The sequence below is a fragment of the Typopeltis vanoorti genome, chromosome 3 (assembly GCF_054136105.1).
Source record: "Typopeltis vanoorti isolate ZY-2024b chromosome 3, IOZ_Tvanoo_1.0, whole genome shotgun sequence".
Classification (NCBI taxonomy): Eukaryota; Metazoa; Arthropoda; class Arachnida; order Uropygi; family Thelyphonidae; genus Typopeltis; species Typopeltis vanoorti.
In genome coordinates this window covers 165,765,932-165,789,478 of record NC_143551.1, presented here as the reverse complement: position 1 = coordinate 165,789,478, position 23,547 = coordinate 165,765,932, and the positions used below count along the sequence as shown (strand labels likewise).

The 23,547-nt window shown below is 35.0% G+C and overlaps 1 protein-coding gene across 1 annotated transcript in view; it reads right to left on the bottom strand.

The window, feature by feature from the left end:
* Positions 1–23,547, bottom strand: part of CSN8 (COP9 signalosome subunit 8) — a 158,462-nt gene that overhangs the window by 96,786 nt on the left and 38,129 nt on the right. The window contains exons 3-5 of the mRNA XM_090416181.1: positions 23,266–23,314; positions 8,130–8,259; positions 575–682 (exon numbers count right to left, since the gene is read on the bottom strand). Coding sequence (XP_090272307.1) covers positions 575–682; positions 8,130–8,259; positions 23,266–23,314 — 287 coding nt within the window. The remainder of the gene's footprint in view (positions 1–574; positions 683–8,129; positions 8,260–23,265; positions 23,315–23,547) is intronic.

Here is a 23,547-nt window from a genome sequence, read left to right as displayed (position 1 = left end):
CATTGCAGTACTGTTGTTACAGTTGTTAAAAACAAAGATAAAGTTCCTAGTGAAAGTGTTATATTAGTTAATACTACAGTTATCAATAAATAAGACCATTTTATTGCTGAAATGAAAAACTTCTAATGGTGTAGAATGACGACCACACTGGCTGGCATGCTTCCTCAACCAAGTTATTTAGAATAATATTTTTGCTGGCAAAAATTATTTTTTTACTCAAACAAAAAAACATTTTTTTGTTTGAGTATCTGACATAAATGATTTGCTTATGTCATTTACACACATGACTGCTTAAAATGTTAATAAACCATTAAATACATCCACAAGTGAGAAGGGGCAAAAAAAAAAAAAAAGTCAGTGATCTGGAAGCAAATGTGTCATATCACTGAGGTATGCCTGTACTGCATCCAAAATGTAGTGAAATAAATCAGATAATTTAATTCTGATGTTCTTACTTTTTTTTATAGAGTTCAAGTCATAATAAGAATGAAATGTGTGTGTGCACATGCATGTGTGTATTTTTTTCATGTCAGTCAAATTTATAATTTCAACATTCCATAAAAATCTAACATACCTTCTATACATTTTTCAACAGGAACTCCCAGGAAAACAGATACATCGTCAATACAAATTGAAGAATAAGCTTTAGCTACAAGCTGAAGTGCTCGATTCCGAGTAACATCTATAAGAAAAGAAAGAGGGAAATGAAAACAATCATTCAGACAAATCAGAAATGAAATCAGAAAGTAAAACATATTCCATATGACATTTAATATTATGATAATCCACCACAATTTATCTGACTTTCCCAACAATGGCCCTTCAATTAACCAACCCTTACATGTCAATTAACTTCTCTGCACAGCACCATGTAATAGTACTTCAATTATCTGAAATCACCATTTTAATAATTGTAGGGTAAGATAAAATGGTAGAATACTGCATATAAACTGGCTGATGACTCTATTTTAGAATTCCATGAGACACTGCAGCTCCAATCATTGGATATGTTTTCTCATAACAATAACAGAACTCATATTAAGGTGAGCAAATGAGTAAAGGCAATAAAATAAAATTTAATTCTTCCTTCTTCATTTATCCTTGGAGAATTTCAGTGTCCTCCAGCCCATTATTGATGTTTTCTCTATTAGTAGTAATGCCAATTTTCTATATGTTTGAAAATCAACTTCTATTCTGAGATTCTTCAACCCATACAGATTCCACAAGACAGTACAATTCCTAGATTAATTCTTATGCATATACCAAAAACCTTTATTTTCTTGATTATGGTCTTTTAATATTTAAGACAAACACTGACCTCTTCATTTTTCTCTCTATGTCTATTTATCTTTTAGAAGCAATTCACATCAAATCGTTTTTTTTTATTTCATTCATTTTTTTTTCTGTTAATAATGATGCTTCTGCTCTCTCTCTCTCTTTCTTTCCCTCCCAATATTATTACAGGGATAATCACATCATAACAGATTTTGACCAAGGCCTTTTGATAAGTGATACTTTTCTGTGACACCAGCCAGAAAACAATATGTTTTCTGGCTGGTGTCAGTTTTGCAGAGGAATACACCCTAAATTTACAGGAGGGAAAAGCACTGCAACATCAGTATATGACTCCTGTATGAACATCTCCACTGGAAAAGCAATGATCTTTCTAATCACATGATGACAATGCTGCAGAATCAGTGATAAAGGCTTGAATATGTATGAATATACATTCCTATTTTATCCAACTAATATTAATTCTAACATTTTACTGTTTGTTTCCATCATGCCTGGTATTACTATAATGATTGTGAAACTTGTTTGCAAGAGAAACAAAAAGTTAGATCAGGGAAATTATTAGAGTCGAAGATGAATTACAGAAGGATATACTGATTGAATCAATCAATAAAAGAACTTCCAAAGCATCATCTCTTAAAAATAACATTATCAAGTAAACAGCTAAATGTTATCCCTTATTTTTACCCAGAATGAGAGTTAAGCTCAATGAAGCCATAATTACTCATTGTTATCATTTATGTCCATGGCTGAAAGGCAGTTAGATTAGCTCTGCTTCCCTCTTCAGCCTTAGTTTAGCTATCAAAATACATTGCATATAGTTTTCTGCCAAGTACATAGTAAGAATTATTATCCTGAAAAAAAAAAAAGTTGGTCCTTGTTGAGATCTAAATAGCAGAGCAGGAAACAAAGTAACAAAACTAATAAAAAAAAAAGGTACCTTTTGAAGTATACCCGGATTTCTATTCAGAACATGGACCAGTCATTATTAATACCATAATCCAACATATAGATGGACAGATGTGCATAAATTCACTTGAAAAAGTGACTCAAGAACTCAGCAACAATTTTTTTCTGAATTAATCTGTAATCTGTCAGGACTCCAATATTGTCAGATCTTGTACTCCAATCTACTAAGACACTTCTTACTACATGATCCACCTAGATATTGGCCTTCCTCTGGGTCTTTTTTATCCGATACTGATATCTGTTTTGTTAATCTTTCCTTTCCCATTCTGTTTAAGTGACCATGTTGCCTTAGATTAGCTCTGCTCACGCACTCCTGAATGTTATCAATGTCAAGTTCCTTCTAAATATCTTCATTTTTTATACTGTTAATTCATTGATGTCATCTGTTCACCCTCCTAATTTTTTCAGAACTCTCATATTTGTGAGAGTTCTCCTATCTTCAATCAAGTGTTTTATTTCTAACCAAGATATCAGATTCATAAGTTAAAACTGGTTTTGAAACTGTCTTTTATATGGCTAATGTAGTGTTTTGACTAATTTCTTTCTTACTCCACATAAATTTATTCAACTGACTTCCCACCATACCAGCAGTAATTCTTTTGTAGATTTCCATATTTAGTTTGTCATCTTCAGTATGTGTCGAAATAATGGAAATGTTTCACTTGTTCTATATAGGTTCCCCATTCAAGATGCAACCTATGTTTTCAATGTTCCTGATTATTTTCATAGTTTATCTTTTTAATTGCTAACTTTCATACCAAACCTATTAAAGCAAATATTCAGTTTATTGGGGAATTAAGCACTTATATGGGATTTATTTAACAGTATAACATCATCTACATAAAGTAAAGAGCTAAGTTGAATATCTCCGATTTTGATATCAGGACTAATGCCATTTTTTTTTTAAGTGATACATATAGATCAGTGGTTCCCAACCTTTTTCACTTGTGTACCCCTTTTAAACCTAATCTATAAATTGTACCCCTTGTTTTTAAAATAACTAATGATTGGTAGAAGAGTGTTTTTTTTTTTTTTTTTTAGGGGGGGGGGGGACTCATAGCCATGCCCTGACCAATCATCATTCACTAATATCAGCTAGTTTTGAAGTGTCTCCATTAGTGGTGATTCAAACTTCACATTTATTGTTCCATAACATTTTGCATTTTGTTTACTTTACTTTACTTGTTTTTCTGCCATTACTGATTATTTTTTGCACAGTGTCTCTATTAGTGGTGATTCAAACTTAACATTTCTTTTTCCATAACTAACGTTTTGCATTTTTTTTTTTTTTTACTTTACTTGTTTATCCACCATTACTGATTATTTTTCATGTACTACTGAACGGCCAGGTATGCACCCCTGGAGGTACACATACCACCGGTTGAGAGCCAATGATGATGATGAATAACAGAGGAGATAAAATGCAACCTGGTCTTATACTTAATTTTATATCAAATATTCTTTCTGTACCTCCTTCAATTCTAACTAGTTGCAACTTAAATATGGATTATGTATTGCTTGATATAATGTTCCATTTATACCATGTAACTAATATTTTGAACAGATTTTCTGTTTGCATTTCAGGTGCCTTTTCCAGATTTACAAAACTTAAACACAGATACTATTTATATTTGTTTGATTTCTCAACTATTTGTTTTAAAGTGAAAATCTGATCCTGACAACCACTATTTCACCAGACGTTTCTCTTCTGCAATTTTTCTAAGCATTTTCTGAAATGGAGAATTTATTTTCCTTTTTATAGATGGGTGTTATGAGCTTAACCCCAATCATTTGGAAATCGATTGCCTGATTAGGTCTTCTGAAATAAGCAATGCAGTCACAGCAACAAATTTTTACCTCCATATTTTGAGCAGTTCTGGTTAAATATCATTTACTACAGATGTCTTTTCAGGTTTTTTATGGTGTTTTCTACTTTATGTGTTAATAAGTACTCCTGATTGTATTCCCCTCAGAATATTTTCTATCACTGTTTTATCACTTGTTTCATTCACGACTCTTTCATAGTAATTAATCCAGTATTTTTTTTCCAGATGTCTGGATTAATGTCATTAAATAGATTACAGACTCTGGTTAAAAGGAGAAAGAGATCTATATGATATGATAGAGATCTATATGATATGATAGAGATCTATAAAATTCTGAATGGGTATTATAGAATACCATCTGATGAAATTTTTTATTATAAGGAAGGTGGAGAGAGAGAACACAAGGGTTCTCTCTCTCCATGTTTGTTTTGTGGAGAGATCACTTCCACAAACAAACTTACCTTCATGGAGGTAAGTTTGTTTGTGGTCAAGAAAGAGGTAAGAGCTAAGTTTTTCTCTCAAAGAGCAGCGAGTGGAATAGTTTGCTTTAAAAGATAGTGAGTGCATCTAGTGTGAATAAGTTAAGGGAAGGTATGGCAGCTGGTTTGGGATGAATAGCCTCCCTCGATGAGCCTTTGACTCCCGGGATCTCAGATAATAATAACACTTGTTACTCCATGTTTCATCTGGCAATCTTTCAAAGTAATTACTCTAGACATTTAGAATATCTTAATCTTCACTTTTCATGTCACCTATATCATCTCTCATTCCTTTTACAATACTATTTACTTCATTTCTGTGCTTTTTTTTTCCATAACCCAAGCATATTTTACCACCTTCCTGATACTTATTTTCTATATTTTTACTCAATTCTTCCCATGACTTTTGTTTAGCTAGTTTTACATAGTGCTTCACTTCTTACATTTTTCTTTGTACTTTCTAAGAATACAAGCTGACTTACTTGCCAGGAACTTTCAATATGCTTTCTTCTTTTCTTTGACTGCCTTTTTAACCTCCTGAGTTCACCATGAAGTTCTGATTTTTCTATCCTTACAGATTAACCAAATGCCTCTCTAGCTGAACCAGTCAATGTTTTCTTCAAGATTTGTTACTGAATCTCCAAGGTTTGGTTCTTGTTTTCAAACTCTTTCATTTTTTCTTGAATAATGTTTGTGTACTTGAGCCTACAGTTCACCTTGATAGCTATTCAGTTTTGATTCATTTCAAAACTTTCCTTAAACACCATTCTTGTCAATATGAAATTCAATTTTATTTTGCTCAATGCTAAATGGTGATCACTTCCAATGAGAGTTTTATTTATTTATTTTTTTATTCCTTGTATGTTCTCGCCATGTGAAATTGTGCACATTTTTGTGTTAGAACATGGTGTTAGTAATAACTAGTTCATGTCCTGAGCAGAAATCTAGCAGGTATTTACCATTATTATCTGCTCTGCTCTTTTCCCAAAACATTTCTAGATGTCTGGTAATTAATTTCCTACTCTGTCGTTTAGGTTTCCAACCAACTTTTCTTTTTCGTTGTGTCAGCTCCCTTCTCTAACACCTCAAAAAATTCCTCTTAGTAAAATTGTTCCTTAGTAAAACCTTCTGTCAGATCATAGGCACAAATAAGTCTCCTTGTCCAATTATCCATTCCGATATTAGCCCTCATCACCCTACTTGATATTATCTACCATTCAAGAAGATTATCCTCATATCTAGTGTTGAATACTGTAGCTACTGCTTTTCCCTGATTGCCATTGCCTTAATATAACATCCAAATATACCAGGTGAGAAAGATTTCACTAGTTTTTGTCGTCTTTGTTTCGGTAATGCTTATTATGTCAATCTGGTACTTATTCAATTCTTCTGCTAGTTCTATTTCTTTCTCATTGATGCTTCTTATGTTGGTGGTCCCGATCTTGATCTCTGCTGATATTCAGATGAGAACTGTTCAGTAGCCGACTTTTCACTGTTTGCTCTAAAAACATTAAATTCTGTCATGTTCTACCATCATTATTAATTATGGTTTAAGCCAATAAGAATACAATTTGGTTAGCAAAATCCCAAATTTCCAGCTCATCTTCATTCATATCCAGACAGATACTTAAGAGGATGCACCATGAGAAAGTGAGGATTGGACAATAGGTTAGAAGCTCTAGTTAAAAAGGCTATATGGATGTCCAGTTATCCATCTTTGACCCTTAAGCAACCCATAGTAGCAACTAAAAAAACTGTAAATATTGGAATGAGATCAGTGGCTAATGATTAATGAAGCATATGAAGAAAAGAAGAGGTTCTGCTTATTGAATGGGATTATAGTAGAAGAAATAATAATACAGTGAGATGTGCATTTGAGGAGGGTTCACTTTTAACTAGTTACTATGGCACAAAGGGAGGAAGCTTAATGAATAATTTGTAATGACCTTAAAAGTACCATAAATAGTCAAAACAGATTCTGAAATAGAACTAAAAAAAGGAGAAAACACTCAAAAGAAGTAGAAGAGTTGGCAGGAATTGATCAAAATTAAAAACAATGGGGGGGGAAGCTGGATTCAATGGTGAATTACTGAATTTGCTATAAATAATTAAATAATATCAAGTGAAAGGAAACAGCCACTGCTATTAACATATTCAAAAAGATAAATAAATAAAATAAATATAAATAATAATAATAGCAGCAATAAAATAAATCAACAAAACTACAGTAACTACCAGGATGTTATTACTGAACAGACATTATAAAGTTCATTTACATGTATATAATTACATGGTTGTTAACCATCAGATATGATAAAAATAACATGGATGTGATACGATACAAAGCATAAATTATTTACAACCGCCTCGTGTGTAATATATAGAAATCCAACCAACATTTGAAAAATAAATAAATAAATAAAAATAATTTACATCGTACAGACTACTGCTAGCTTTGTGGAACTGAAAATTCAAATTTAAAAGATAAAAGCATTGTTACAAAATTTACAAAAAAATAAAAGCAAATCAGGTAATATCAGAATCAATTTTAAAAAATGATAATGGTCATCAAAAATCTTAATCTTTATAGTGGATAAAATGAAGCAAGAATGGAAAAAGATTAAAAGAAACACAGGTAACTGAAAAACTTAATGCCTATCTTGATTAAATCAGAAAACAAAATGATCTACAAAAAAAAAGTTTATGCTCTTAATTAACACAAATTAATTTTTCAAGATAACAGAGATGAACTGAAAATAATTACAGAGGAAATTAATTATTATTATCATCAATAGAGACCTTCGGGGGAGTCAGGGACTCATCAAGAGACACCACATACTACACACACCAGCCTATCATACTTGTTCTTCAATTCATTCCAATCATGCACCACTCTATGAGAGAAAAATCTAGATCTCACCCCCTTCTTGGCAGCATTCATTCTCGGCTTCCAAGGATGCCCTCTTCTTTTCCCATCCTCCATAAAATGAAAAATCCCATCAACTGAAATTATGTATGACTTTTCAGAAATTTGTAAGTCTCAATCATATTTCATATATCAATCATAGTCTCAATCATAAATATTACAAAACAAAATACAAAGAACATTGTCTACAAATGGCCAAGGATAGCAATGAAATACCACAGGTAGATACACAAGTCAAGAAAGAATAAGAAAATTGGAAGATTATATAGTTGCTACCAACAGATTGTGGACTCAATCCCATAAAGAATGATTTCTCAAAGTGATAGATGATTTTTATTATTCAGCACAACACTGATTGACTTATAGAGAAGAAATTCCAATCTAATCTTTGATCAATCTAACATAGCAATGTGATGTAGACTTGAAAACCTTTCATGTGTGGGAGAATTGGAAAATTTATTTATTATTATTATTTTTAATTTGTAGTCTCCACATTTGAAGTATCTTGTCATTTTATGACTCAAAGTTTTGCAGTTTCCAATAAAACACAAGACTGAAAACTTTCTTTTAAGTTAAAATCAAGTAGAGAATAGACATAATATTATAAAATTTTATATTTTTAAAAATCAACCTCACCTCCAATAGCTGATATAACAGGCTTTATGTGATCTGGCCAATCTTCATCTAAGCTGCAGTACACTCCTGGAAAATCTCGACTCCAAAGTTTTTGTCCAACATTCCAAATTTTGCCTAATTCTATATTTGTCTACAATGTAAAATATTTCAACCAGAAAGAAGTTAAACAAATCAAATATATGCTAAATTTTTAAAATAATATTCTAAAATGTCAAGTCATCTTAAAAAACTTTATAAATTCAAATGTTATTCAGTAAAATATAGTGTTTATAGAAAAAGAGGTGAACCAGACTGGATGTCAGAGTAATCTCAAGTGGGTTCACAGAAGAACCATCAACATGGTTGGATGATCTTTTGGAGACCAGTGAAGTAACCTGGCCTGAAATGCTCTGAAAAGGAGTCAAGTTATAATAGAGGATATAGCCAAGAAGAATCTAGGCCCCATTAGAAAACCAAGAGACCTATGCAGATCAGATTTAACATGTGATCTGATCGAAAGGAGGTGGATGATGAAACAAAGGGACACAAGGATTGAAGAATATAATAGATTACTTAGAGAAGTCAGAAAAATCATCAGACAGGACAAGAAAAAATTTTATGCTAATAAATGTGAAGGGATAGAGTTCCAGATGAAGAGGCACAATTCTAAAAGATATTTTGTTTAGTTCATGACCTAAAGTGCAAGTTTAAGCCCAAAATGAATGTCATCAAAGGCAGGAATAGAACAGTACCAACAGAAGAACTGGAAATCAAAAAACAGATGGAAAAAGTGCTACGAGGAACTATACAGCAGAGAGGATAAAGAAATTTGGAGAAGCTCTTTCACCAAGAAAATTTCCATTTGGAATCTCCTCCACTTAGACATGAGGTTGAAAGAGCAATTAAGCAGCTGAACAACATAAGGCCCCAGGTGCAGATGGAATCCCAGCAGAGTTAATTAAAGGCATAGAAAGGGCAAACAGAAGGATAAGATGTTTCATAGATTGATTACAAGGATATGGAAGTCAGGATCGTGATCTTCATATCGTAAGAACTATTAGTTTAATTTTTCATGCAAACAAGATTTTATTAAAGATCATTTTAAACAGGACTGAGGCCAAAGTTAAGACAGAGGTGCCTGAGGAACAAGAAGGTTTTAGGGAAGGTACCAGGAGTTCAGATCCTTTGCTTTAGATCACTGAAAAGTATAAAGCATTTAGACTGCCTAAAGTAATATGTTTCGTAGACTACTCCAAAGTTTTAACTGCATTCAGCATATGAAATTGTGGGAAATAAAAAATAATTGGTCTTCCTCAACACATTATCGGTTTGATAGCTAATGTGTACAACAAGCACGAAGCCATGGTAAGAGGGTGTTGGAATAACTAATTGGATTCAGATTGGTAAGGAAGTGAGCAAGGTTGCCTACTTTCTCCTCACTTATTTAGTATCTATGCTGAGGACATCATGTATGGGGTATTGGATGAGCTTAACACAGGAATTAGGAGAGGTGGTTGGTTGGTTGGTTGGTTTATAGTTATTTGGCACAAAAACTACAATGGTCATACTGTGCCATACTAAAGGATACAACATTAGCATTTACAGAAAAATAGTTTCACAAAGCAGCATCTCTAGGTAAACAGAACTGCTGCAGAGGGCACAGCAACACACAAGATCAGAGGTTATTACAGTAGTGCAAAAATAGTTAACAATATAAGTTAATACATAATATATGAAACACTAAGCCAAGGAATGCAGTAACTACATATATGTAAGATTATAATAGATGCCTTTATAGCAGTACAAAAATAGGCAAAAAGGGATTATTATACAATATGCATGGATGAAAATTAAATTTAGCAATGCCGTAGAAACAGAATTTAGAATACATATAAACAGAATTACTAGAAAGTACACAAATAGGTAAGATGTCCTATCAGCACTACATGATTATTCGAAAAATAAAGTAGTAAATAAGATGCGTACACAAAATGCACGTTAAGTGATGCAGTATCTGCATATAAACAAAATTACTGCAGAGGTTTCAGCAGTACATAAATAGATAACTATAGGATAACATATGTATATACAAAACAAGTCAAGGAAAGTAGTGTCTACATCTAGTAAGATTACAACGAACATTATTATACTAATACTTAAAGAGTCAGAAAGGAATTATTATACAGAAAGTCAGAAAGGAATTTTATGCATTGATGCATAAAATTTAAGTTTAGCATTACGGTATTTACATATTAACAAAATTACAGCAGGGTAATACAAATATACAAGATCAAGGCCTATAGTAATACATAATTGGTCAGATTTAACATAATGAATAATATGCATGTACAAAAGTTAAGTTAAGCAAAAAAGTATTTACATATAAACAAATTAATTCTTTCTAAAAAATTAAAACATCATGCAATTTGCCTGATTCTGCTAGCATTTTCCTGAGTGTATATGGCTTAGTTAGATAGCTCTCAGTAAATGAGAATGCATAAAGTGACTGTGACCTATGCAGAGCCTACCTAGCAAAGACAACTTCCTCCCTTCTCTTTGTACGTTGACTAGAATGCCAGTGTTTAATTTCAGGTTTAATGTTATATAATTTGTTTGTTTGTTTGTTGATGTTTCTTGCCATGTTAACTCCCACTGAGCAATTAGCTTTGATCTTATAAGTTGTCTGTAGTCTGTATATGGAACTGTCAAATAGTATGTGGAGAAGGTATGGACTGATTTAGCAGTTGCATCTGCAGCCTCATTTCCTTTGATTCCGATGTGGCTGGGAATCCAGCAGAACTGAACATTGAAATTAAGGATTTTCATTTTGTGAAGCAGGTGTAGCACTTCATAAAGTACTGGATGAGGATTATACATAGGAGAAGAGATAGCCTGTATAAATTATCCACTTTTGGTAGCAGTTTTCTTTTATATGCACAAGTGCAAGCTGAATGGCATGTAACTCTGATGTATAATTACCACAGTCAGGTGGGATCTGATTTGAGATAATAATGTCAGGAAACACAGTCAACAGAGGTGTTAGTTCTTGAACCATCAGTATAGATGGGTAAGAAATCAGCATGTGCTGCGCTGTGTGCAATAAACAATAGAAGGTAGGTGGATGATGGGTATAAGATTTCTGTAGCTGACAAAGTGAGATTGCAGGATGGTGTGCAAACCTGCCATGGAGGAATGCTGTAATGTTTAGTGTAGCTAATATTATCAACATTAATACTAACAGCTTGCACAGTTTCTTTAATATGCATACCAAAAGGATGTATAGCAGTTTGATGTGTGTGATATTGAGCTTCCCAATGCAGAGAGAAGATACTATTCCATGTAGGGTGATCTGGGAGAGATTTTATTTTTAGGGCGTAATTAAGAGAACTGTTTTCATCAAAGTGACAGAGCAGGTTCATTTGCTTCTACATAGAGACTTGGAGTGGGTGAGGTGTGAAAGGCACCAGTAGCTATCCGTATACCCTGATGATGGATGGAATCCAACCATCGTAGGTTACTCTGTCTTGCCGAACCATAGACTTGGGACCCATAATCCAGCTTTGAATGTATAAGTGCCAATAAAGATGGAGCAATGAAGCTCGATCAGCACCCCACCCAGTAGAGGATAGAGTGTGAAGGAGGTTCAAAGTTCTTTTGCACTTTTCTCTTAGTTGACGAATGTGTGCTAGAAATGCGAGTTTTCTGTCAAAAATGAGTCCCAAGAACTTGGTTTCTGTAGTTACTGGAATAACAGTAGGTCCCATTCTTAGTTAAGGATCTGGGTGATGAGTGCGTTTTCGACAGAGGTGTACACAGACACTTTTTTCTGTTGAAAACCGAAACCCATTATTAAGAGCCCACAGAGAGACATGATCAATTGCTTGCTGAAGTTGTCTTTCAATTACCCACATGTTACATGAGTGACAGTAAATTGTGAAGTCATCAACATATAGAGCATTGTCTACAGTGGGAGGAAGCTGTTCAATGATTGAGTTGATTTTAATAGCAAAAAGGGTTACACTTAAGACAGAGCCTTGGAGATATGGTTTTTGAAGATATGGTCAAGATAGCGTACTTCCCACTCTGACTTAAAAAGTTTGCCTGGACAGAAAGTTTAGAATAAATACAGGGAGGTGTCCTTTGAGACCTAGGTTATAGAGGTCTTTTAATATGCCATATCTCCAGGTTGTGTCATAAGCTTTTTCCATGTCAAAAAAAAACAGAGACAAGATGTTCTCACTTCAGAAATGCATCTCTTATACAAGCTTCTAACTGAACTAAATGGTCTAAAGTTGATCGATGTCTACAGAAACCACATTATGTATGAAAAAAAAAGAAGACTGTTGCTTTCTAAATACCAGAGAAGTCTGGCATTAACTATTTTCTCTGGTATCTTACAAAGACAGCTGGTCAGAGCAATGGGTCAATAATTATTTACTTGTGTTGGATCTTTTCCTGGTTTTGGTATAGCAATGTCAATTGACTTATGCCAAGAATTTGGGAACTCTTCCTCTGCAAGTATTCTATTGTATAATAAGAGAAGAAGATCCATAAAAGATGATGGTAGATGTTTTATCATTTCATAATGGATGTCATTAGGTCCTACTGCACTAGGGAGAGATTGTAGGAGAGCTCTTTTTAGCTCCTCCTTGACAAATGGCTGATTATATGGCTGAAGAATGTTGGTAGAAAAAATTAAGCCTTCGTTTCTCTTGCTGCTCTTTCAGTATTAAAAATTCCAGAGAATATGAAGCTGTTGCTGAGATTTTTGCAAAAGTTTCTCCTAAAGTATCTGCAATAGTTTGGGATCACCAAGAACACTTCCATTATAGTCTAAGGTAGATAAACAATGTGTACTATATCTGCCTTTTATTTTCCAGATTTTATCCCATATACAATTTTTGGACTGGTCATTTGATTAACTGATGTAGTAATTGGATCCATGATTGTTTTTGACTTTGACGTCTTACAACGTGCTTTGGCTCGAGCACACTTGAAAGTTATTAAATTTGATGTGGTAGGGTATCTATGAAATATGCTCTATGCTCTGTGTTGATCTTTTTTGGCTGCCTGACATTTTGGGTTCCGCCAAGGCTTTGGATAGACTGGAAATCGAGATGATGTTTTTGGGATGGAGATTGTTGCTGCCTGGACAATGCATTGTTTTATATTTTACAGCTTCATTGATAGGTGTTTGACTGATGGCATCAGCATTAAATTTTGCAAGATGAGAGAAAGTGTTCCAGTCAGGCTGGTCCATTTTCCATATAGGAACCATGTTCACCCACACGGATACCGTGAAGGCATTGTACAAAGAACAGGAAAGTGATCACTTCCATATATGTTCTCTTCAACGTCCCACATGAGCAGTGGAAGAATGGAAGGGGAACAGATTGTAAGATCAATTGCAGAATATGAGCGAGTAGGCATATGGAAGAAAGTATTGCATTTATTATTTAGAAGGGAAAGGTTATTATTATCAAGAATTTTTTCAATGCTTTGACCTCGTCTATTAGTTTGGCATTACCCCATAGTCTTGTGACTGTTAAAGTCACCCATCAAAAGTATGGGTTTTCAGGCAGTTGCGAGGTTATCAAGATCAATTTCATTTAAATCAGAATTTGGTGGTAAATAAATTGAACATACTGTAATAAGGAATCCCACAGTGAAGCGAATTGCTACCGCTTCCAGAGCAGTATTAAGTTGGACCTGGTGGAAAGGAGTATGACTGCCCACTAGGATAGCTACTCCTCCATGAGCAGGATCATCTCCAGTTCTATCCTTACGTACAACAGTGAAATTCCTAAAGGTACAGTCCTCATTGGGTCTTAAGTAAGTTTCCTGTAGACAGAAACAGAAAGGTTTGTGTTTCTGCAACAACATCTTGATATTGTCAATATTGTGGTGGATCCCACAACAGTTCCATTGTAAAAATTTTCGTATTGTTTTGATTTTATTAACTTGTCTGGTTTTCGAGAGGTTGAGGGCTTACCTTTGTCAGATTTATATTTATCCACTGTTTTAAGGAAGTATGGATGGCCAGTATCCATCTCTTCCTCTGGTAGAGTGTTCAAAACATCAAATGTGTTAGGGTCAGTTGGTATGCTTAGTTTACTTTCAGTGGGTATCGAGGTATCCATATTTTCTGTGCGAGTGTCTGGTGGTTTATCCTTGTTTGAAGTCTCCACCATAATTTTTTTGACAGATGAGTTTTCATTAAATGGGACCAATTTTGAAGTTGTCTCTGGAGTAAGGCTATAGGTCTTGTGATTAATGCACTCAACAGAGAAGCACTTACGATCGTAAAGTTCAGATATGGTGAAATTATCAAATGGTGGAATAGACATACATGTTTGAGTTGCTGTTGGCACTTTTTTAATTGTTACTTTTTCAGCATAAGAGGATCGTAGAACAGGTGTAATGGTGGCTAGCTTTCTTTTTGCATCCTGATATGTTATTATTATTATTATTTGACACCTCCAGGAAGTCCAAAGATTCGTCGAGGGAGAGTGTACCAATAGCATCAAACGATTGGTCCCCTTCCAACTACTAACTGCACTCAAACTTACTTAATTGAGCCATTAGTAGCAGAGGCTCTACCAATCTACCAACCTTTGCCAGCATTTTGTTCTGTTTTTATTTTTTGTATCTCTTTTTCATCTTTCCATTTCTGACATGCACGAGCATATGCTGGATGATCTCCCTGACAGTTGACACATTTAGCTTTTTTTTCACAGCAAGATTTATATTCATGTTCTTTACTACCACATCGAGCACAGGTAGAACCACGACAGGCAGTTTGGGCACGTCCATATCTTTGATATTTAAAGCATCTCAGCAGGTTAGGGATGTACTTTCTAACAGGACAGCTGAGATACACTGCTTTTACATATGTCGGAGGCCTAGGTGTATCAAAAGTAAGGATGATGTTCTTGGTTGAGACCAGGCGACCAGCCCTGCATATCAGGATGCACCTCACACACCCGTCACTCCTTGATCTTTAAGCTCTGAACATATATCTCCTCATCAGGAACCTCAAGGAGATCCCATTCTGATATCACTCCTCTACTGGAATTGAGTGTTCTGTGAGGTGTTACTGCAATTTGTATTCCACCCATTGCCGTTGCTCTCAGTAGTTTCTCGGAATGTTGTTTGCACATTGTTTCCACGAGGATATCACCAGAATGCAATTTCTTGAGAGTTTTGGAGATCCTGCCAGTCCTTCTAAACCTTTTTGGATAAAGAAGAGTGACATTTTCCCAATTGGTTTTTCACCTGTTGCATGAATGATTGGTACATTTTTGTTAGTATCGATAGCTTTTGTTTCTTACTTCTGTTTCCGTATGCTGTGTCTATATTATCAGTACTTGCTTGGGACTTTGTTAGGGTCACTGAAACATTTGAGGATGAAGAATTCATATTTAAGGAATTTTTAATTCAGCGTCAGAGCTCCCCACCCACCACAGAGCCACACGTGGACGCCCACTACCCGGAAAGCAAAGAATGCGCTGAGGAGTGGAACGCCAGGGCTACCCTGGATGCTATACTGGCACTGCAGCAGGTCTAGGATCCCAGCCCCAGACCATGGGGTGAGAGACTTACTGCAACACCGTTGACCCTTGCAGGCAAGCCCACTAGTAGATTGATCCTGGGTGGGCCATCCAGGACCACCCGTCTTGCCGAAGCAGAGGCCAAAGTAGTGCAAGACTACCAGGATCCCCCTTTCCGGATGTCCACAGGTCGCACCACATGGCAAACACGGCGGCAGGGAATTGGATCCCAGTGATGGTGGTCTGGAAAAAGGATAGTGAAAAAGACTCAGGAGAAGTAGAGCAAAGAAAAAGAGGAAGAATGAAAAGGTCCAATACCATCACTGGGAGGTCCCCTTCACCACGAACAGGTGCCCCACATGGAGGGGGATTGATCAGTAATCTGAGGTATATGCTGATAATATAGTGCTCCTATGTAATGACAAGGAAGGATTAGGATGAATCCTTAATAAAGTTAATAAGATCTGTACGAAGAGAGGATTTCAACTCAATCCTAGTAAGGCAAATATTATGGTTCTCAAAGGAAATATAGACAGGAAAGCTCCTGAGAAACATGTGTACCTTAACATAGAAAGAAATGAAAAAGTCAGCAAGTTCGAATGCCTGTGATCCATTATTAATGTGAAATTGCTGTTAAGAAGATTAGGAATGGCTATAACAACAGTCAAAGAAATGTCTAAAATCTGGAACAAGGCCGAGGATTCTGGATGCAGCAGTTTTTCCAACAGCAACATGTTGATGTGAGACTTGGAACCTAAAGAAATCTATTATGAAAAGGATAGCTAATTTTGAGATGTGGTGTTACAGAAGGCTATTGAGAATATCATATACTGAAATGCAGTCAAATGAGGTCTCATCAGTGGGAGCTGTATATAATAATATAATTATTATAATTAGATATAATTTCGGGGCATCTTTAATTTATAATATAACCAAGTGAAAAACTTTCAACAACTATCTATCTATCTCTAATCCAGAGTATTTTAATAATAAGGTGACACCTTTTGGCAACTCATATAGGAAAATATGACTCCTGCATTACTTCAACCTTGGTATCTCACCTCTGGGTCTGGCTCCCACTGATGAGACCCCAATAAAGATCAAATCTGGTCTGGGTAGTAACCCTTCCCATAATGCATAGCATTATACATGTCTGCAAGGATATGTGCTTTGCATTATGGGATACTAAGGCAAGTGATGTGAAGTCATACCACCTTTGCCACAAGTTGCCCCAGTCCTGAAAGATACTTCAGGAGCAAACTTTGTTTGCTAACACTTGGATAATGGATTAAACCAAGTATATAATATATCACTTCTTGGTATCTTTAATTTATGATTGATGATCTTGGAAATGGCAAGAATAAAGAATAAGCATATAAAAGTAATTTGACCATCACCCTGCTTACTGGAGGCCTGAAGTGGCTTGAAAAAGTTCCATGTTTGGTCTCTAAAGTAGTGTTTATGGACTATGTAAAATAAATAAAAATATATGTAATGAAATAATAATAAAATAGAAAAAAAAAACCTTAGCCCACTCGTGGTGCAAATGTGCTATTGGTTTGTAAGTCTATATTACATTAGCACCACAAGTGGGCTAAGGTTTTCTTATGCTTACAACAGTTTATATTTCCTTTTGCCATTCCGACTCATATAGCATAACAATTCAATTAGAAACAAGAATGAACCAAACTTGTTTCCTGACATCTCTTTATGGAAGTAGTGTACCTAAAAGAGGTTAAAGACATTCCTTTTAGGATAGCCAAGATTGAATGGCAGCAATGTACAGGGTTAATCTCAGAAGTCTAAAATACTGAGGAAGATTAAGTGCTGGGCCAAATGTCAAACTTCTGTAAAGTCTGGGCAGTCTTCACTGCTTATACTGATCAGCAGTCCTGGATAAATCTAGTAGACACCACTTGGCAGTAGATGAGTATTCTCACCTAGTGTAATACAACCAATTTACTTACAGGAAGCCTAACCTGGTCAATAACAATATGAGTGATGTTTTCAGAATTACATCAAGCATCATGGAGAGACTCAACATAAAACTAAAAAAGCAACAAAAACCCAACCAAAAAAAAAAAAAACGTGAATATTAATAATTCTTACCAAAGAAACAGTTTCCATATCTGTTTTACTAACATGCACCAGCCTTAACAGCAATATATATTATATACACCACCACCACTACCTAGAGTTATCCAAACTAGATTTATCATTCCTGAGAGAACTTCAATGACCTCAACAATAAGTAGAAGTATGCTATCCTAATTGGTCAAGTAGTTAGCACAACTGCTGTCCAACCTACATGCTACAGGTTCATATCCAGCCTTGGTATGGGTATTTCTAATTGTCATTAGTGAGAGTTGAATTTCAATGTCTCTTGTGAAACCATCACCCTACTTATTGGAGGCCTAAAGTAGCTCGAAAAAGAATATATTTGGTTGTCTAGAGCAGGGTTTTTGAAAAATGTAAAAAATAAATAAATACAAAAAAAAATATTAAAAAAATGACTTAATTAAACTTTAGTCCACCTATAGCACGTGAGAGCCACAATATGCGTCATCATCATCATCAAATTCATGAAAAATTTACATAATTACTGACTTCCTATCTACAATTTTCCTCCAAATCAATTATCATATCTTATATTTCTATTTTCTAAGACACATTTTACCATATCAATCCACCTATATCTTGGTCTTCCTCCCACCAACCTGGCAGAGAACACTTGTTTTGCTAATCTTTCCTCTCCCATTCTGTTTAAGTGACCATACCACCTGAAATTAGCTCTGCTAACGCATTCCTAGTTGCAAACAATGCCAAGTTCTTATCTAATATTCTTGTTTTTCACATGATACATTGATCCATCTGTTCACACTCCTAATCTTTCTCAGAACTCTGATATTTGCAGTCTCTAGTCTTTTAGAGTCAGTTTAGTTTTAGGTCAAGTGTTTTACTTCTACCCAGTTCTCAGATCGATAAGTTAAAATTCGTTTGAACACTGTCTTGTATACACCTAATTTAGTGTTTTGACTAATTTCTCTCTTATTCCATATAAATTTATTCAGTTGACTTCCAACCATACCAGATTTGTTCATTCTGTTATCTATTTCCATATTCAATTTACCATCTTAACTAAAAACCATGCCTAAGTAGCTGAAATGTTTTACTTGTTCTATAGGTAATCCATTCACAATGCAGTTGATATTTAATGCTTCTGCCTATTTTCACTGTCTTTATCTTGTTATTGCTAATCGTTATACCATATCTATTACAACAGTTATTCAATTTAGTCAGGGAATCTTGCAGACTTGTAGCGGATTTATTTAGAAGTATAACATCATCCGCATAAAGCAAAAAGCTGACATTAACATCTCCAATTTTGATATCAGGTTGAATACCACTTTCCTTCATAATGTGATCCATATAGATAATGAATAACAGAGGGGATAATGTACATTCTTGTCTGATACCAGATTTAACATGAAACCATCTTCCTGTACTTCCTTCAATTCTAACTGCTGACTACAACTCAAATAAAGAGCAAGTATTGCTTGATATAATGCCCCATTAACATCACACAACTGTAGCTTCTCTCTTGGCACCTTGTCATATGCCTTTTTCAGATCTATGAAACTTAAATACAGATCTTTGTTATATTCCCATGATTTCTCAACTATCTGTGTATGAAAATCTGATCCGGACAGTCTCTATTTGGCCTGCATCCAGGTTGTACTTCACCAAGCTTCCCTTCTCCAATCCTTCTCAACCATTTCTCAAGTATACTTGCATAAAATCTTACCAGGAACACTCAGTAGGGAAATACCTCTGTAATTCTAACATTCAGTTTTATTTCCCTTTTTATATATGGGTACTATGAGAGCTCTACTCCAATCATCTGGAATTTGTCCCTCTGTCCAGGACTTCTGAACTATGCAGTGCAGCCACTGTAAGACTTTTATACCTCCATCTACTCCAACTGCCTTTCCACATTTCAGGCTTTTGATGGATTTTTCTACTTCAAGTATGGATATGTATTCCTGATTGTATGCCTCGTCAGTGTTTTTTACCACTGTGCTGTCAATGATTGTTTAATTTAGCAATTTTTCGAAGTAATTACTCCATACCTCAAGGATATCTTTTTCTCCTGTTTTCATGTCACCTTTATCATCTCTAACTCCTTTTACAGCACTCTTTCCTCCATTTCTGAGCTTCTTCAACAACTTCCAGAATATCTTGCCACTTCTTGATATTTATTTTCTATTTTTTATCAAAGTTTTCCCATAACTTTTGTTTGGCTAGTTTTATTTTACACAGTGTTTAGCTTTATTACATTTGTCTCTGTATTCTGTAAGAGCAAAAGCTGACATGTTCGCCAGGAACTTTTGATATGCTTTCTTCTTTTCCTTCACTGCCTCTTTAGCTTCCTGTATCCACCATGGAGTCCTGATTTTTCATCGTTGCAAACAACTTCACCATATACCTCTCTAGCTGAATCAATCAATGTTTTCTTCAGAGCTTGCCAATGAATCGCCAAGATTTGGTTTTCCTCTTCTAAAACTCTTTCATTTTTTCTTCAATAATATTTGTGTATTTTAGTCTATAGTTCACATCTGAGAGCTGCTCAACTTTTATTCGCTTTAAAACTTTCTTACATGTTTATTTCAATATGAAATTCAATTTTAATTCACTTCCAATTTCAAATCCTCTGTACACTCTAGTGTCCTGCATCAGTGAGAAAACATCACTATCAACAATAACATAGTCATTGAGACATTTATTATTCCTTGCCTGTTCTCTTTATATGAATTTATGCATATTTTTATATTGAAACATTGTGTTACTAATAACAAGTCAGTGTCCTGAGCAGAAATCCAACAGGTACTTGCCATTATTTGCTTTTTTCTCCAAATTTTTCCAAAACATTTTTGTATGTCTGACAATCATTTCCTACTCTGCTATTTAGATCCCCAACAAGGACCAACTTTTCCTTTTTCATTGTGTCACTTGCTTTCTCTAAAGCCTCAAAACATTCCACCACTTCTACCTTAGTAGAACCTTCTGTGGGACCATAGGCACGAATAAGTCTCATTGTCCAGTTTCCCATTCTGATATTTGCCATATCTTCCTGTACTTCCTTCAATTCTAACTGCTGACTTACAACTCAAATAAAGACTAAGTACTGCTTGATATAATGCCAAATTGACACCATATAACTGTAGCATATTGAATAGCTTCTCTCTTGGCACCTTGTCATATGCCTTTTCCAACTCGACAAAACTTAAATTCAAATCTTTGATATATTACCATGATTTCTCCACTATTTGTCGTAAAGTGAAGATCTGATCCTAACAGTCTCTATTTGACCTGAATCCAGCTTGTTCTTCACCAAGCTTTTCTTCCACAATTCTTCTCAGCCGTTTCTCAAGTATACTTGCATATATCTTACCAGGTACACTCAATAGGGATATACCCTCTGTAATTCTCACATTCAGTTTTATTTCCCTTTTTATATATGGGTACTATGAGAGCTCTACTCCAATCATCAGAAATTCGTCCCTTTGTCCAGGCATTCTGAACTATGCAGTGCAGCCACTGTAACACTCTTACACCACCATACTTCAGCATTTCTGGTCGAATATCATCTACTCCTGCTGCCTTTCCACATTTCAAGCATTTGATGGCTTTTTCTACTTCAAGTATGGATATGTATTCCTGACTGCATGCCTGGTCAGTGTTTTTTTTATCACTGTGCTGTCATCACTGCTTGTTTCATTTAGCAAATTTTCAAAGTAATTCACCTCTTTTTCTTCCATTTTCATTTCACCTTTATCATCTCTAACTCCTTTTACAGCACTCTTTTCTCCATTCCTAAGCTTCAACAACCTCCAAATATTTTGCCACCTTCTTGATATTTATTTTCTATGTTCTTGACAAAGTCCTCCCATGACTTTTGTTTAGCTTTCTTACATTTGTCTCTGTATTCTCTAAGAGCACAAGCTGACTTATTTGCCAGGAACTTTTGATATGCTTTCTTCTTTTCCTTCACTGCCTCTTTAACTTCCTGTGTCCACCATGAAGTTCTAATTTTTCTATCCTTGCAGACAACTTCACCACATGCCTCTCTAGCTAGAATCAATCAGGGTTTTCTTCAAGGCTTGCCACTGAATCTAATAGGTTTGGTTACTGTTCTCAAACTCTTCCATTTTTTCTTCAATAATCTTTGTGTATTTTAGTCTACAGCTCACATCTGAAAGCTGCTCAACTTTTATTCGCTTTAAAACTTTCTTACATGTTATTCTTTTCAATATGAAATTCAATTTTATCCTGCTCAAGACTAAATAGTGATCACTTCCAAATTCAAATCCTCTGTACACTCTGGTGTCCTGCACCAGAGAGAAAACATCACTATCAACAATAACATAGTCAATGAGACTTTTCTTATTCCTTACCTCTTCTCTCCATGTGAATTTATGCACATTTTTATGTTGGAACATGGTGTTAGTAATAACCAGTCCATGTTCTGAGCAGGAATCCAACAGGTATTTGCCATTATTATTAGCTTTGCTCTTTTCTCCAAATTTTCCCAAAATATTTTTGTATGTCTGACAATCACTTCCTACTCTGCTATTTAGATCACCAACAAGGACCAACTTTTCCTTTTTCATTGTTTCAGAGCTTTCTCTAGAGCCTCAAAAAATTCCTCCATTTCTACCTTAGTAGAACTTTCCATGTGACCATAGGCACAAATAAGTCTCATTGTGCAGTTCCCCATTCTGATATTTGCCCAAATCACTCTACTTGGCACTACCTGCCATTCAAGAAGATGAGCTTCGTATTTTGTGTTGAATACTATGGCTACTCCTTCTTTTCCTCGATTGTCATTGCCTGAATATAACATTTTGTATTTATTGCTCAGAAAAATCTCACCAGTTTTGGTCTTTTTTGTTTCAGTCATCCCTATTATGTCGATCTGGTACTCATCTAATTCCTCCGCTAGCTCCATTTCTTTGCCATTCAGGCTTCTTATGTTGATAGTACCGATCTTTAACTCTGGTGATGTTGAGTTGGGGTGTGTTTTCAGATTTGTTCCAGTAGCTGACTTTTCGCTGTTCACCCTGGTTACCTGGCGAAAACAACAGGGGGGGACCCATGCCATGTTTAACCAGGCGACGCCACAGCCGGCATGAAATTGTGTCATGTTGTACCATCATTTTGTATTTTGGTTTAACCAATAAGAATACAATTTGGTTGGCTAAATCCAAATTCCCAGCCCATCCTCGTTCATTCAGTATCCAGGTAGATACTCAACAGGGTTCACCACGAGAAGGCGAGGATTGGACATTAGTTCAGAAGCCCTGGTCAGTTCTCCGCATTCCTTTAAAGGCTATGTGGAGGTCTCCTCTCAGTTATACAGCTTTGACCCTTAAGCACCCTTTGAACCCTGACATAAAGAGGGAAATTCTATTTTGAAATTCTATATCCTAAAACACATAGCCTGTTTTAATTTTAGTATAAAAATCTAGTAGGTGCACTACATAAATATAGAATTTATGTTTAACATAGATAAAAGCTAATAAGAAACAAAAAACATGCTTGCTTACTTCTTTTAATGACTGTGGAATCCTCTTCCATAAAAACTTTGCATTAGAGCTAAGCAGAAATGAATAAAAGAATAAAATATTTCTGAAAATGAGTACTCAGCAAATGCAAATAAAAAAGCTGATTTATAATTTAAAAAATTAATACTTTTTGTTAGCTTTGCTAACTGATGTTCTTTCAGTCCATATATATATATATATATATATATATATATATATATATATATATATATATATATATATATGAAATCTTTAAATATGTTGCTGAAAAAATTAAGTAAAAAA